The sequence below is a fragment of the Centropristis striata genome, chromosome 5 (assembly GCF_030273125.1).
Source record: "Centropristis striata isolate RG_2023a ecotype Rhode Island chromosome 5, C.striata_1.0, whole genome shotgun sequence".
Taxonomy (NCBI): domain Eukaryota; kingdom Metazoa; phylum Chordata; class Actinopteri; order Perciformes; family Serranidae; genus Centropristis; species Centropristis striata.
Window position 1 is genome coordinate 29,110,384 of NC_081521.1, and position 17,739 is coordinate 29,128,122.

At 37.8% G+C, this 17,739-nt stretch overlaps 1 protein-coding gene across 1 annotated transcript; it reads right to left on the bottom strand.

The window, feature by feature from the left end:
* Positions 1 to 196: 196 nt before the first annotated feature.
* ttll10 (tubulin tyrosine ligase-like family, member 10) lies at positions 197 to 13,785 on the bottom strand. The gene is made up of 11 exons (XM_059333045.1): positions 13,662 to 13,785; positions 12,119 to 12,269; positions 11,737 to 11,855; positions 10,849 to 10,969; positions 8,816 to 8,901; positions 7,000 to 7,186; positions 6,745 to 6,916; positions 3,816 to 3,956; positions 2,858 to 2,974; positions 2,540 to 2,633; positions 197 to 1,560 (listed from the first exon to the last, which is right to left on the bottom strand). Exons 1-11 carry the CDS (start codon positions 13,783 to 13,785, stop codon positions 959 to 961), a joined length of 1,914 nt encoding a protein of 637 aa, XP_059189028.1. The 3' UTR covers positions 197 to 958.
* Between the last annotated feature and the right edge of the window lie 3,954 nt (positions 13,786 to 17,739).

A 17,739-nucleotide genomic window follows, 5' to 3' on the forward strand; every position in this document is an offset into this window, starting at 1 on the left:
TTAACGCAAGATGACGGATGGATATATTTTCCATTTGTGCTTTAAATTTATAGCCAACAAATCTGGCTTTTTTTGGGGGGGGGGGGGTGGGGGGTGGGGGGGGGGGGGTGGACGTCATTAAAAGCAATATATTCCTTACATTGTAATAATAAAATCAGCCTGGTTATCATTATTCAGGTGATAATACATACTTTATTGCCACATTAAAACCACATATTTTTTTTAGACAAAGCTCTTTTGATCCTAGCTGCTTAAGAATGATGCATCACACTTCCTCTTTTGTCTCTCTGAGCTCTTCTTTACTCATCAACCAACAGAAAATCAATATGCTATAGTATGACTTTTTGTTTTTGTCCAATGGACTTCCCATATCATGGTGTTTTTTCGTCATTGACGGACAATCTATGCTCTAATATGTGTCAACAGACTATAATAATGTAATTTTCTGAAATTTAGGCATTTTAAAATTTGACCATTTTTGACAAATATCGACATGCTGTATCGACTTTTTTTTGTCCAATTTTTTGGACATCCCATAATATGGTGCTTTGCTGTCATATCTGGACAAACTAAGCTCTGATATGTGTCAACAGACAATAATAAAGACATTTTCAGCATTTTTAGGCATTTTAAAATTTGACCATTTTTGACAAAAATCGACATGCTATATCGACTTTTTTTGTCCAATTTTTGGAAATATTTTCCATTCGTACTTAAATTTATAGTAAACAAATCTGGCTTTTCTTTTGGAAGAAAAACCTAATCAAAACAACATATTACTTACAAAGCAATAATAAAATGAGCCTAGTTATAATTTTTCAGGTGATAATACGTACTTTATTGCCACATTAAAACTTTATTTTGTGAATTTAAACAGCACCAGGTGTTTGAAGTGTACATTTTTTTTGTTTTTTGATTGACAAAGCTCTGTGGAACCTAGCTGTTTAAATATGATGTCTCACACTTCCTCTTTTGTCTCTCTGAGCTCTTTTTCACTCATCAAAGCAGGTCCAGCATGGGGAAGGAACGCTGTCGTTTTCTCTGGAGATCCACAGACAGAGATCCCCGCTGAGGACACCGACATGATAACCTTTGACCTCTGTTCAGCTTTAGAGTGCTTCCCGTCATCTGCAGCTCTCACATGATGTTGCAAAGTACATTTGCTCAGCTGGAGTTCCACCCGAGGCCTGGGGTGCCTATTTTTACCAGTCTGCATGTTGCTGCTGCTGCTGCTGCTGTGTAAATGACCCTGCACTGATGGAGAGCTTTGCTGGGGAGGTGAGGTGGAGGTGGTGGGACGCTGGTCAGACTCTGAACAACCCCTTCCTTCAACGCTCGCTGAGGCACCGTAAAGGGATGTTGTCCCTGACTTACATCTCCTAGGTTCAGCCTTTTTGGTAATCTTCAGGTTGATTTCGCAGTTTGTGTTGCTCTTGCTGCAGGCTAGCTCTGAGTCAGGAGGATACACTCCATTGTACAGCAGCACAAAGTCCCTCTGACTGGCCAGAGGAAGGATCCTCTGCCTGAGACGACACTTGTTGAAGATCTCCAGAGTTAAATCTAGAGCATGAACAGCAGATACAAACATGTTGGTGGTGGTTTCATACTTCAGCCTGCTGAGTAAGCAAAACTATAATAAACATATTCAACATAGGGAACTATACTATTACCATGAACAAGTGCTATTCTAAAGCTTCTCTGTCATTTTATATGACATTTTCTGTCATTTTTGTACATATTATGCCATAATATGTATCAACAGACAGCAGATAGGTGAATTATGTTTTAGCATTTTAAAGCATTTTAAAGAATCACCCTTTTTTATATTTGATTTATAACATGGTGTTTTTCTTTGTTATCTTATTTGTTTGTCTTTTTTTCATTTAATGAGATGGGGGAGGGTTATCATGTAATGGGACTATTTTATGCTTATGTTTTTTGACCATGTATCTTTGAACTGTTATCTGTACAACCTGAAAATCAATAAATATATGTTTTTAAAAAAATGTGTTTTTCTGTCATTTCTGGACATACTATGCTCTAATATGTATCAACAGACTATAATAAAGTAATGTTCACAATTTTTAGGCATTTTATAATTTAACCATTTTTGACAAAAATCGACACACTAAGTTTTACTTTTTGTCCAATTAATGGACTTCCCATATCATGGTGTTTTTCTGTCCTTGATGGACAATCTATGCTCTAATATGTATAAACAGACTATAATAAAGTAATTTTTACTATTTTTAGGCATTTTAAAATTTGACCGTTTTTGACAAAAATAGACTTTACATAGTATGTTGATTCTTCTTAAAAAGCCTAAAAATTATTTTATTGTAGTTGTATATTTTGGTCCTAAATGACAGAAAAACACTTTATTATGTGATGTCCAATAATTGAAAGAAAAGGTTGTACTATACTTAGTTTTTTAAATCCGTTAATCCATTTCTGACAATATTTCCCCATACCTTCATCACACTGGACCTTTACATTTACTCTTTAAACATCTACTGAATCTGTAATAAAGTGAGCTCACCCAGTGCCTCCTCAACAGTGCTGGGTATCACCTCCTTCAGCACTTCACAGTTTGTATGAAGAGCTGGATTACAGTTCATCTCCAACAACCACACCTATCATGAACACATGAAGACAGAATTATTCCAACATGTTGAAAATGATAATAGCATTGTGCGTCCAAAAATATTATTTTCAAACATGGCATACTATAGAATGTTGGAAATATTTAAAAAAGGGTCATAGTGCAGTTTGTCCAAAAATGCCTAAAATGCTTTAGAATAGAATGTTGATATTGGTAATATTTTTCCCCCCAGATATTCAGTGAAGTCTCACCCACCTTGAAGTCCTCGTCTACCATGAAGTCGCAGCCAATCAAGTCAAAGAAGCCCAGTCGGCAGACTAACTTGTATTTGACTGCTAAGAAACACTGTGTGAGGATCTGCTGCATGCGTTTCTGATGCATGGAAAGAAAAAACAACCATTTGGTCAAATTAGGCTTCAGAGTGACATAAAACAAAGCACTTCCTCTAGCAGCCATTTTGCATCTCTGCAGCTCTGCGCAACATAATCTGCAAATGTGTGGTTGCAATTCTTCAATTCCTTTTTTTTTCATCTGCAATTTTCAAATGATTTGATAATTTCTTAAATCAACATTATGTTGGAACAACTTAGCCTCTTAAATTGATTCTTTTGGCCACTTGGGGGCAGCAGAACAAGGTATAAACACAACACAGTGCTGATGACAGATACATTTGTGGGCTGAAAAGCCAAAACTACAATCTATAAAAACTTTTAGAAGAGTACAGTGGATATAGATCAAGCTTTGATGTGTAGAATGTATATGTGATGATCCCATCTTTCAAATATTTCTATTTTAATTTCTACACAAAGTGTATTTTTAATACCAGATTAGATCCTTTCTCTATGTACTGTGTCACAGATATCAGTTGGACATATACTTACTTTGCTGTTTATATTTATGATGCTGCGGCAGGTTTCTGTTAAACCAAACAGCCACATTGTGGTTGTTGGATACACTTCAGTGTGTGTCACTGTCAGAGTTTGAGGTTTCATTCAAACAGGTGCAACCTTAAAATGATTCGAATGTGCACATTGTACCATGTACTGTACTTTGGATAAAAAAATGTAGTTCTATAGTATAATAACGTCATGTATCCTCAGACAGGAATGAACTCATCCAAGCCTATCTGCAATCTCAATTAGCTGCAAGCGCCAACAACCATCATTATAATAGTAATTGGTCCCTGAGAGCTACAACACACAGCAGCACTCACTGCAAAGGCGCCCAGCACCCAGTCCCTGGGCAGGTCCTTGGCAACCTGAAACCTGTCGTTGACGTAGGTGTTGAAGCTCTCCATGGACCACACAGTGTCCTCCTTTAGCTGGCTGTACAGAGGGTTCTTCTTCTGCATGTACTGGAGACGGAAAGCAGGGGGACCAGAGACACATGTAGCAGTCAGCAGAAAGAATGGGGGCAAGGAATGAAAAAAAAGGCATGGGGTGCAAATATCTGTCCAGAATCATGCTTAGTTTTGTCCTTTTTAATTTGTGTTAAATTGGAGTTTACATGACTGACATTAGGTCATAACTCACGGGTGTTTCTATTAATTTACTTTTTTTGGACATCTCATAAAATGGTGATTTTCTGTCATTTGTGGACAAACTATGATCCAATATGTATCAACAGATCAAATTTCAAAATGCCTACAAATGCTAAAAAATTACTTTATTAAGCACTGTTGATACGTTTTAGTTGTATATGTCGTCCATAAATGACACAAAAAAATATATATTATAGGATGTCCAATAATTGGACAAAAAGTCATGCTATAGTAAGTTGATTTTTTTCTCAAAAATGGTAAAGTTTTAAAATGCCTAAAAATGCTGAAAATTACTTTATTATAGTCTGTTGATACATATTAGAGCATAGTTTGTCCATAAATGACAGAAAACACCACATTATGGGATGTCCAAAAATTGACAAAAAAACGTCACTATAGTATGTCAATTTTTGTCAAAGATGGTCAAATTTTAAAACGCCTAAAAATGCTAAGAATTATTGTATTATAGTCTGTTGAAACATATTAATTGTATATTCTGTTCCTAATTGACATTTTTTTTTAAATCCATATTATAGGATGTCCAATAATTGGACAAAAAGTCATACTATAGTATGTTGATTTTTGTCAAAAATGGTCAAATAGTTGAATGACTTTGTCAATCAATTTGTCCCAAATGACTTTGTAAGATAAGAATTAAATGAAATGTTGTAGGTCACTTATAGATGCAATATAAATATTTACATGAACAAAATATGTAAATATAGAACATAATATAGATTATATATATTCAGACTATATTCAGACCGATTCAGACTATATTCAGTTGTAATAGATAAAATAAAATAAATAGATATAATGCTTGCCATGTGTCCTAATTTAAAGCATCAAACAGTATCAGGGAGTATACTCCCTGATACTGTTTGATGCTTTAATGATGAAGTACTCCTATAGGAGTACAGTTACTTTAAAGGAGACGCACCCCAGTACTTTATCATTGTATGTTAAATACCATTACCATAAACTTTGAATAACTTTGTTTTCAGACACAATCCTGTTAATTGTGGTTTCATTTTTATTGTGATATGTTAATATCAAAATATTACTCCTCTACATTTAGCTGACAACTTTAATAACTTTTTTAGGTCAAGATTTAAATTAAAAAACATGATACATTTAAAATTATTACCCATTTTTATAAATTAAACCACTTAAAAGTTTATTAGGTAGTGGGTCATTTCACAGTGTGGTAATAGTACTTTTACTGAAGTAAAGGATCTGAATACTTCTTCCACCACTGTCCTTTTTACTTCTTTACTTTTTTATTTTTATTTTTTTATTGTTATTGTTATATTTTTATTATTATTTTGTAAAATTTTTATTAAAACATTTTTTTTTTTTTTTTTTTTGCGCTTCTGCTTTTTTTCGTTTCTGTGCATGCGCGGCTTTTTTTTCGCTTCTGCGCAGATAGTGCAGAAGCGCAGAAAGGCCGCGCATGCGCAGAAGCGGAAAAATAATAATTAAAAAAAGGAATTAAAAAAAAAATTTAAATTAACAAATTTAAAAAAATAAAATAAAATAAACAACAATAAAAAAATAAAATAAAAAATAAAAAAGTAAAGAAGTAAAAAGGACAGTGGTGGAAGAAGTATTCAGATCCTTTACTTCTGTAAAAGTACTAATACCGCACTGAAATGACTCCACTCCGCTCATTTTAACTACCTAATAAACTTTTAAGTGGTTTAATTTATAAAAATGGGTAATCATTTTAAATGTATCATGTTTTTCATTTTAAATCTTGACCTGAAAAGTAATTAAAGCTGTCAGCTGAATGTAGAGGAGTAAAAAGTACAATATTTGGCTAAAAATGTAGTGGAGTAGAAGTATAAAGTTACATAAAATGTACATAAAAGTACCTCAAAATTGTACTTTAAGTCCAGTACTTGAGTAAATATACATAGTTACTTTCCACCATTGCTACCTGCCTCTTCTAACTTATACATATCAGTTAAGAGTCCTCCTTCAGTCACTGTATGAGGATTAAAGGGATAGTTTGTGCATTATTATACAAAACTTGGTACAATTATTGTCAATGCCCTCCTGAGGATAACCCTTTAAGGTTTTATTGATCGGCCCCTAGGTGGCACTGTGGTTGCAGTCTAATTTCATATTTGGTACCGTGGCCACACTACAACACTTAAGGCAATGAAATTCATAGGGGTGGTATTGACTGGCACCTGTAACGCACACACCCCAACGGCAGCATGCCCCGACACGTGTGTGCTGCGAGGGCCAGTTCAGTGCTGCTAGCAGTCGTAGTTGGTAATTTTGACAGTGTTCTGACCCCAGATCACTCTGTGGTTGCAATTATGTCTGAGTAGTTAAATCGACACACGCTTTTACTTATATTTATTTAATTAATTAGTTCATTAGAAATTGTGAAGCTACCCTTAAAACTGTGACCTGTCATTTAAAGGAGCAGTGTGCAGGATTTGATGGCATCTATCAGTGAGGTTGCAGACTACTAGCTACTAACGAGTAGTCCTTTACTCCTCTCTCCCGTTATAAGCAGGTAGAAAACCTATAATGGCACTTAATGCACTTGAGGATATTTTGGCAGAGCCTATACAGTGTAAGTGTGTACCTGATTGGTCAGGTGGGCAGAGAGGTTATTGGAGCTGGGGTCGTAGAGGTCACAAGTCAGTCGCACGTATCCGTGGCGAAAGAAAACCATGTAAGGAGCAGTGCAGGCGATCAGGAGGTAAGAGCGCACATCAAACTTTTTCCCTTTCAGGAGCAGTGGACTCTGGATGTAACTGAGACCAAAATGTCAGTTTACCTTCAAGACATTCACAGCGTGTCTATGAAAAGTGCAGTGTTGTGTTGTGTGTTGACCCACTGTTGGACAACGCGCGCCTGAGGCTGGCGGTGGTGCGTCTTTCTGTCGGCCTGGCTGTCCTCAGTGTGCTGCAGCTTCAGTTTGAAGGCCGCTACGTCCTCCTGGCTCTTCAGCAGAAAGATCCCTCGGCCCTGGTTCAGACCCGTGGGCTTACAGATCCACATGTGACTCTCATTGTTGCTCACACCTGGTACAACAGTCATATATTTAGATCAGGTAAATCAACAAAATGTATGACATATACAGGTGAGAAATATAAAGCCTTTCTCTGTTTGGAGGCTGTTTCCATTGTTGCTTTTAGATGTTTATTTCCTTCATTATTCAATGAAAGCTAATGAGTGCTGTGTCCGAAATACCAGGGTTTCTGCTATATTATGCCCACCGCTACTTCTGAATAGGAGATTTGTTTTATTGTTGTTGTTTTTTTTTTTTTTAATTATGTAGCAGTGACCACAGCACTCTCTTGCCACGGGGACGAGCGAATGGAGATGTCAGAACAACCGTAACAGCACTCTGTTAGCATTACTCAAGTTTCTGAGTGAGGTTAGACTGCCTGTTAGAGCGGATGGCTAGCTAACGTTACTGGAAGAGAACAAAGCACACTGCAGTCAGTCAGCCTTCACTTGTATGCTTATATTTACTAAGCGTTAAGGTACGAATGTGTTAGACCTGCCTTCAAAATAAAAGCGATCACATGTAGCTTTCAAAATAGGAGCATATGGATGTGTTAGCAGAGTCCACCACAGAAAAAGAGCTGTCAAAATATGATGCCTTAAATAAAACACAGAAGAACCCTTATTCTCCCTTACAACAATTCATTAAAAAATATACAGTGATTAAGATGGAATAGGGCCTTAGAATGTGCGAGAGGCACCAAATTTAGGCTTTTTGGGCAAAAAGTTTCTCTGGGGGAGCATGCCCCTGGACCCCCCTACTTTGTTCTGTTCTAAAGCTTGTTTTGCAGTCGAGTGTCATTTTTTTATACTTTCTAAAGTGCTGATTGGTATTTACCCCTGCTGCTGAAAAGAAATCCTATTCAATCCTACAGTGAATACTATACACTACGCATTCAGGGGCGGATCTACACTATTTCTAATGGGGTGTTCCAGGCTGGGGCCAAATACCAAATATGTTTTCCCAAATTATTTTTTAGAGAGACTTTTTTATTCTCCTATTCCTGATCTATTCTTTGTATTCTCCCCAGATTCATCAGTCATCCAGAGATCTAAACCAGCTGTCTCTGTCTTTCTGCTGTTTACTTAGTGATAACCATGTTTGTCATAACCTGCACGTCATTTATCATCAGGCTGTGTGTCTGTATTACTACGAACAAAACATGGACCAGGAGATGATTTCCAGTCCAGTCTTTTTCTTAGCTTTAATATCAAACATATTTTTATTTTCTCCATCCATCCTGCCCTGTGCTGCAACAGCTATAGGCACCCAGATCCTGTTGAGCGGGTCTTCGTGTGTTTGTGTCTCAGCCCTGCCCTCTGCTGACTCATCTCTATGGCAACAGCATGTTCCCCTGGTGATTTAATCAGGGCCTTATGGGAGCTGAAGTGCATTATTTTCCAGCGTCCTCAACCTCTCGATTAAACAATCACTAAGGCAACAGTTGTCTTAACACTGCCAAGCGCAAACTACTCTCTTTCTTTTTCATTATTGGAGGTATGGCAGGTAAAGTCTGATTGATGTCATTTTAAAACCGGAGCCTTCTAAATAAACACAGATCTAGTTGAATGAGTGATGTGTTGCTGTTGTATCAGGATGGTATGTTAGAGGTTAGTGTAGGTGAGGTGTTTGGCTGTTTTACCCTCCTGCTGGGCAAAGAAAGCCTCCCTCTCTTCCCTCACATCCATGCGGAAGGTAGTGGGAATAAATTCTTCCATTTTCAGCCTCCTGTGAAGAACAAGGCCCAAATTAATGTCTTTGTGTGTGTCTTCAGCTGTTTGAACTGAAAAACTGCAAGAGAAATGTACTCTAGATAACTGCAATTGTCCGCTAAAACCAAAATCATAGAGTACTTAAAGGAACCATGCCTCTTTTTTTACCTTAATGTGTTCCAATTAATGTATTAACTTTACATTATACTCTAACAGTACAGTAGACAACGTCCTTGGGTTTGCTTCAAGTGATTGAAGAGTTGCAAACATTTTGTACACTAGCACTCAAAAGTTTGAGGTCATCCAGAAAATGTCTGTGTTGTTTTCCATGAAAATAACACAGACTCATGAAATGAGTTACAAAATGAATCAAAAATATAATAAAGACATTGACAAGAGTAGAAATAAAAGTTTTAACCTGTACAAATCTCCAACTTTACATCTAGATTCTCAACCAGCCTGAGGAAGGATCATTTTATTGCTTCTTAAATCAACACTAAACAGTTCTCAGCTGTGCTAACATAATGCTCAGGTGTTTTAATGATCAATGAGCCTTTCAACACTATCAACGTGGATTAACACAATGTGCCACTGGAACACAGGAGCGAGGGTTGCTGACAATATATAATAGATATTTCATAAGAAAATCAGCCGTTTCCAGCTTTAATAGTCATTTACCACATTAACAATGTCTAGACTGTATGTCTGTTATTTCCATTTTTTTAAATTGAGCTTTTCTTTCAAAAATAAGGACATTTCTAAGTTACCTGTTTATACACGGTCACCCATAAAGTTGGAACTCACACTGTCACAATCATTTCATGGTAAGAGGTAAAATATATATATATATATATATATATATATATATATTCCAACTTTATGAGCAATCATGTATACTGCTGTTACTGAGCTGATGTGAGAAAAAAAGTCTAATTTTTACCAGATAATAATAAAAAACAACACAATAAATCCAAGTCCTGCAGTCAATTCAAATGAGGCCTCTGTTCTTTTTTTTCTTGCACATTGCACATTTGAATATTGTATTATTATAGATTTAAAGCTGTCTTTAAATCATCTATGCCATGAGGGTTTTTTTTTTTTTTTTAAATCAAGGGGCTCAGGGTACCCGTTGTCTCATAATGGCTATTTAAGAAAACGGAACTATCTTTTTGTTACATTCAGTGTATCCTTGAGGCCAAACAAACATGTTTACTTCCTTAAATATTTACAGAGCATGGGGGCGCCCCGGTGGCACACCTGGTAGAGCACGTACCATAGAGGCACCGTCCTCGTGAGCGGGCGGCCCGGGTTCGAATCCGATCTCGGAGCCCTTTCCCGCATGTCTTCCCCTCTGTCTCCCCCTTTCACTCTGTTTCTCACTATCAATAAAGCCTTGAAAATGGCCAAAAAAAAATATATATATATTTACAGAGCATTTACATATAAATATGGCCACCAGCAGTCAGTTAACGGGATAGTGGGAAACCTTTAATACAAACATGCTTGTAAAAACACAGAGGCCAAAATCTCAACCGAGTTACTTTACTTTGAAGTCTGACTTCAGGCTTTTTGGTTCGTTTGTACCATGAGACTGTGCTGTATGATTAATTCTGAATATCTTATTCCCTAAAAATGAATGCTTTGATATTTAAGACTTATTTCTCGGTTAAACATACATTCACTATCAATAATTAACCATGAAATCGTTTCTATAACTGATACACATAATGCTCAGCACCAAGCCAATGTGATTCAGATAAAAGGCCTGTTTTCTGATGCCATTTGGCCGTGTTTATTAAATAGTATCACTGGCTGATATGTCTTTCAATCAGTATTTGCAGAGCCGGGCCTTTATTGAACCTCCATGATGGCACCTAGATTGTTGCTAGGAGATATGTGACACAACTATAAATTGTGTGAAGGAAATAGCTGATATATGTGTCTGCTGTTACCACACACAAACCTCAGTCCTCGGCCGTGGTTCACTTTGCTGCTGACTCGCTCATACTCCCGCAGACTGCTGAGGAGGCCAATCTTAGTGGTTAGCACTTTGTTGTTGGGGATCTGGTACACCAACTGTTCACCTAGGAAAACATGTTTTTTCAAGTTGAATTATTTCAGGTTTTCTTACTGTGTTTCGAATGCAGAATTAATATGAAACAATAAATGAAAAAATAATTTAAGGTGAGACACGGCAGGTGAACAGTGATGTATATACAGTCATGGATATGATGGAGCTAATATCTAGCCATTTTCCATGGCTTTCTAAATGATAATGATTTTGGTTATTAACAAGAAAACCATTGAAAATGGCTATATATCAGCTCTTAAATTAAACTCTTATGAGCTATTTTTGTTGTTTTCATCATTATATTTGTCCAAACAAATGTACCTTTAGTTGTACCAGGCATTAAATGAACAAGAAATTTAAGAAAACAAGGGTGGTCTAATAATTTTTTACATGGCTGTATATTAAGACAATACTTTTTTGTGTTACATGTTTTTTTAAATGTAATGTTTAAATATGCAAATAAGGCACGATGTTATGCTAAACTTTGCTGAATTTAGGGGAAATCTACAGATGCAAACAGACAAAGGGTAGCAAAATAAAAGCATTAATGAGTATTTAAGTATTTTTATTTCCACTAGACTGTAATAATCATCTTACAGAGCAAAATATCCCAAAATATCAAAACTGACCATAAGAAAATCTCCTTTGACCTGTAATGTCTTACCTCATTTTTTTCCCTTGTAAATTCTAAGGCATTTCCTTCACAATGTGGTACATTTTTACAGATTATAGTAAAATACAGCATTTAGATTATGTGTTGAGATTAATACAGTGCTGGACCTTCTCTGAAGTTACAGTAGTTGGCTGGTATTTTGGTCTCGCACCACTTGAGTTTGAAATCCTCCCTGTGCTTGTTGTAAATCCTCTTCCATCCTCTGCTCTCACAGTAACCGCTCACTCTGAAGGAGAGTCCCAAAGGAAATCAGTCACACTTCTGCTTTAATTACACAACAATCCAGAGGTCAGAGGTCACATGTTAAACTAAAGACGGCCAAAGCAAAATATACAGCAGGTGACTCATGAAAGCGAATATCTCCTTAGAAGTTATTTTTCTTACGCCTTTTATTTTTGAAATTTCCCTTTATATGTGATCACATTTTACCTAGAATTCAACACATTTTTGATGACTGTCATGACCTTTATTTCATATTTCTCTACTTACATTTCAGCTCCATTGGCTCCTCCAAAGAAGTAGAAAGGCCCAGGCCCCCGGGGCTCCTCTACCTGCCGCTGCCTGTCCCTGTCTGGGTAGGAGCAGGTCGACAAGCCCCTAGGGAAGGACCTGCGGAGGTACCGCTCCACCAGGCCCACACCTGATATGACATACACAAAAACACAGAAATCATGCATGCACACTGTCACTCACACAAACACTAGAGGTGGAGGAAAAAATTGATACAGCATAGTATTACAATATTTGGCGTGGCAATATTATATCGATTCATGGCCGGCAAGTATTGATATTTAGCGTCAGTATTTTCTACGTTTTTGTTTTTTTCCAGAAGCTGTGTGGGCTCACTTTTAGGAACTACTTTACTGGAGATACAGCAGGAGAGCCAGCTAACATGGCGTGTTTCACACTATCTAGTAGATAGTGTGAAACACGCCATGTTAGGAGAAATCTACCAAGTCATTGTTTTGCAAGTCACAAGTAAGTCTCAAGTCTTTGCCCTCAAGTCCCAAGTCAAGACCGACAAGTCTCAAGTCAAGTCAAGTCCCAAGTGTTGTGATGTTGTGCCAACAGCACACGTCAGACACACATAGACAGACACAGCAAGAGAAGCACACATTTACACAAAGAGAGATAGAGCAGTCTTTAGTAATATACTTTTAAATATTTGGGTTTTAGGGAAAGTAGCAAGTCTTTTCAAGTCAAAAGGCTCAAGTCTAAGTGAAGTCACAAGTCAGAAGTTATAAGTCCAAGTCAATATAAAGTCACTTTACATTTTGTCAAGTCGAGTCAAAGTCATCAAATTCATGACTCGGGTCCAAGTCATGTGACTCGAGTCCACACCTCTGCTATCTACAGTCTATGTTTTCACAATTCACCGTGTGTATTTATTTCATCAGGTTATTTGAATTGGCAGGCTAATTACAAGCAAAAGGCTAACGCTAGTTTAACAGCAGATGCTCACAATGTTAAAATAAATCAAAAACACTTTTTTTATATCTTGTTTTCCAACACCACTGGCAGGAAGAGAGAACCTTAATAGCGATGTGAGTCAAAATCTGGGTAAAAAACAAGCGTGTCCAGATGTCTGCATCACTTTTAAGTGTCCTCCGAAAACAAATACAAAAAAGTGTCCTCTGGAAAAATTTCCATTGTGTTGCAGTTTATTTGCAGTGCTTTTCCTAATGTGTTGTGTTGTGTTGTGGTCTTTGCAGCGTGTTTTCTAAATGCTGTGCATATGTTGTCAAATTGATGAAGATTTTTTCTTAATTTGCTTGTGTTTTGTGTATTTGCATGTGTTTTCTTAAGTTGCATTGCTGGGAGCTCTCAGGGCCACCGTACAAGATGCTTAAAATTGCAATAATATTGGATCATGACTCAAGTATCAGGATAAAATCATATCATGGGCCTCTGGTGATTCAAACCTCTAACAAACACATAAGCTTTTATCACTAATGTATGTGCTGGTGATCTTTATTTTGTTATGGTGCAATAAAGGATCAACATATGGAAAGAATAAGAAATGACATCATACTTGACCCTCTATCCCGCCTCTCCTGCTTGACAGTCATGTGGGAAAACCTCTCTCTCTTTTTCCAAATCTGCGTCTCCTCCCTCTGGACCTGCTCCAGTACACTTTCTGATGTCACTTCCTGCATGCTACGGTCAGGTGACAAAGGCCGTTCTCCTCCTGGCTCCTCCTGCTTCAGGCTTCCTGCAGGCTTGTCGTCCCCACAGGGAACCTCTACTTCCTCCTTCTCCACTTCTTCCCCTTGTTGCTTCTCCAGTCCTGTCTCCTCTGCCCAGCCATCACTGCAGGGCTCCACCCAGCACTCAGATGACATGACCTTGTGACGGTGCAGATCGCTGGTGATTGCTAAAAATGTTCCAACATGGGAGGAGGAACCTATTCCTGTGTGCAGTGACACTGTATGGAGACCAGGAATGAGAGGTGTTTATTTGTGAACTGAAAGTGAAGTGAAGCCTGCCCCCTTCCAGAAACAGGGTCTCTGCAGGCTGCAACAAGTCAAATTTAAGACTTTTTTAAGACCATAATAAATACAATTTAAGACCCATTTCACATCCATACTGGCAAAAAATGTGGTACAATACTTGCTGATTGAAAGGGTTTGCTGCTAGCATTTTATGACCGCTTTATGTTTTTGTGCTTGAATTTTTTTATGACCTTTCAGAATCGTATTTAAGACATTTTATGAGATTTAAAGAGCATTTTAGACATTTTAAGGCTTTGAATTCAAATTATTGGATTTTTGACGTTTAAAGACTTTTTAAGGCCCTGTGGATAACCTGTGAAAGAAAATCAAATCAATCCCCCTGATGTTTGGTGTGAATTAGTTATTTTAATCCTGTAAAAGAGGAGAGCAAAAATGATTGACAGCTGTGATGACACACTGTGCGACCTTGATACCATGGGTCCACTGACCAATCACTACTGGGAGTGAGATTCTGGCTCCAAATTACGCCATCAATATGGCGCCACAGGAATGAGTTCTTAAACCCAGAACCCAGTTAGCATTTTAGCGCAATGGGTTTTTGGTTAGATGTCTGAAATAAGGTCTGTGGTTAACACAAGCTACAGAGAGGTTCATATTTTGTTGCACGTCACAAAATACATTAGTAAATATCTTAACTTGTGAATTTTGTAGTTTTTACGTGCCTTAAAAAAGGCGTTTGCTAACAAGTGACTAAATGAGACTACAGTGGTTGTCGGGACATTCAACGTCATCACGCCAGACACGGACGGGAACTCTCTCACTAGTCTGCCTCACAGTCTCTAGTCCTGTTTTTCTCTTCCAAACTCTTTCAGATTGTATATTAGGTAAATAAACTATTTATTAGGTTATAGTTTCGCTAGCTTGTCAGAAACGCTGGTTAGCTTGTCGGAGAGCGTCTGAAGCGGTAGTGACATTCAAGTCATGCGACTGTTAGCCTGGGTATACCCATACTGCCTTGCGCGCTCGAATTTCATTTCGAACCTCCAGGACAAACGTTACGCCGTTACGGTAGTGGGGCTATTAGCTATTAGCCCCGCTACCGTAACGCCGGTGATCTCGCTCCGGGCCGGGGGACAGCGGAGCCGCCGAGAGATTCGCAGCAGCTTGTTTATTGCCCATAAAATCAGTGGATGTGTGTGGCTGAATGACATGAGGGGGAATAAAGCGTGAAAATAAATAATCTTGCAGAAAGTGAGAACTGGAGAAGCAAAGCAGCAAGCAACACTCTCTCACAGACACACACACACAACAAACATCAATTTCTGTTGCTCCACTACGTCATCTGGTATAACTGATACGATTGGCTACAGACAAGGCAACCTACAGACGCTTTTGATAGACATTCTAAGCGTCCAATAAACGGCTCCGGAGGATCGTAAACCACGCCTCCTCTACAGAGAAATGAACGGCTGGTTTCCAGACTAATCTCATTTGTGATTAGTCTGGTGTTAGCCAGGCTATGCGACTGTGGAGTAGTTTAGCTTTTGGCTACATTCTATCAAAATATCACATAAACTACTAATATAAATGATCATGTTATGTTTCAAAATAATTAGGTGGTGTGAAAATAGAGATTAACTTATTATCTTTCGAACGGTATATTGTTTTAACCGTGTACTTTAGGCTCGGGTTTACCAAAATCGGCAAAAGGACGTTAACACCAGTGAATTAGCCATGTGCTATCTGTTTAATGTGTCTGGGTAAGCCAAATAAACAACACCATTATCAACCATCATTATCAACACACCTGGACCATACTTCCGTCCTTCACAATAAAATACAGTAGATTAAAAATTCAGATGTATGATGCTACTTTTTAAGATTGTCAGCCGATCGTTCTTGCTGCTTTCTTTCATCACTTTCGTATTGTAATTGGACATGTAAATCTCCATGTACATAAACTTAATTTCACACGTAGATTGTTATTTATGTATAAATCAGTTATACCTACACTGGTGGTGGCAATCTAAAATTACTGTGAATCACCAGAAAGTGCGGCCTTGCAGATGTATCTGATGTGGGATCCAGTTACTATACAGCCTCAAAGAGGTGCTAGTATGGTTTGCACAAATATAGATTATTAAGATTGCAAGCAGCTTTTTTAAATATTTTCTGCCTCTCCAATAACTCTTAGATTAGTTTTGTCTGATTTGGTGAACATTGGTGTTGCTAGCACCAGTTTAAGATTTTGCGATTTTATATTGTTTGTATAGTTCAAATGGAACATCTCATTTGGCAAACCTGGAACATCAAACATCAACATCAAAAAGATTGGTGAAGAAAACGTACTATCTCAAAATAATTGTGGTGTTTTGTCTTATAGAAAACCTGAGATGACCTTATTATGATGACATTTAGAAGCGAAGGGGTTTACCTGCAACTCCAGCATCACACACAAGTACAGCCAGACTCCATGAAAACCCACTCAGCCTGTTCTTCTTCTGCCATGTGCGCTCAACCTTGTAGTCCAACGGCAAAAAGGCCCACACACAAACAGCAAACCTGTGCAGACTGAAGGACAGACTTGACACAGGTGAAATCACATGGTCTGTCAGCAGTTTAGCCCGCTGAAATCAGCCGCTGTCTGTCACACTGCAGGCAAGCAAAGCCACGGGACCGATGTAAACAATCACCGGTTACTCTGGTAATGGGACCCTTAGCAACAGTTGCCACTTGTAGATGGAATCTTACAACAACAGCTCAAGACAAACTAACTGCTCAAGATTATGTATCAGACACCACCTCCAAGTTTAGCTTCATTCAATATTAATTGCCTGTTAAGCCTCTGTTGTGTGAACCCTATGGTAACATGAGAGCAGAGTGTCAATCAAAATGGATTTGCCAGTTTCCCGGGGTATTATATCCCGACACAAAAGGTAAAATAATCTTTTCTACAGGCTCGGTGGCACAAAAAGTGTCATTAAGAATAAAAATTATGTCCATGGGGCATGTTTTAATGTAGATCAAATTAAACCCTGCCCTATCTATAGTCCCATTTTACACACAAAAGTATGTGTGTAAGTGAGAAAAGTAAAGTTGTGGTTCAGATTCTGGAGGAAAACAAAATATCAAGATGAATTCCACCTTCACACCTATTAGATACAAAATAACTTGAGCACCTGATTAGAACTAAAGAGTTATATTAAATGGCATTTCACATCATCTATGTTTTGAATTTGTATTTTTGTACTGTTTGTAAATGTACTCGTTGTCACTGTAAATGAGGGAAACCTCATTGCCTTACGAGGTTAAATAAAGTATTATATTGTATTTATTTTATTTTTAATTTATCATTAACCCATGAGCTGAATCACTTTTTAAATCATTATTTTTTTGGCAGACTTTATTGTGAATCATATTGTCTTGAGCCAAATCTAGTGGAAGGTATGCAATTGAGCAACGTAGTATTTGTCTGCTCGCATGGCAAATCCACTTATCACCTTTCTGTCTCGGTGATTTGACTCAGGAGGAAACACCCAGGCCCAGCCACGGTTGGCAATTATGCATAATCTCCTCTCTTCCTCCCAACAGTCTGATAATTGACAGGGGCGGGTGCCTCTCAGACCCAGCATCCATGCAACCGTGTAATTACACATA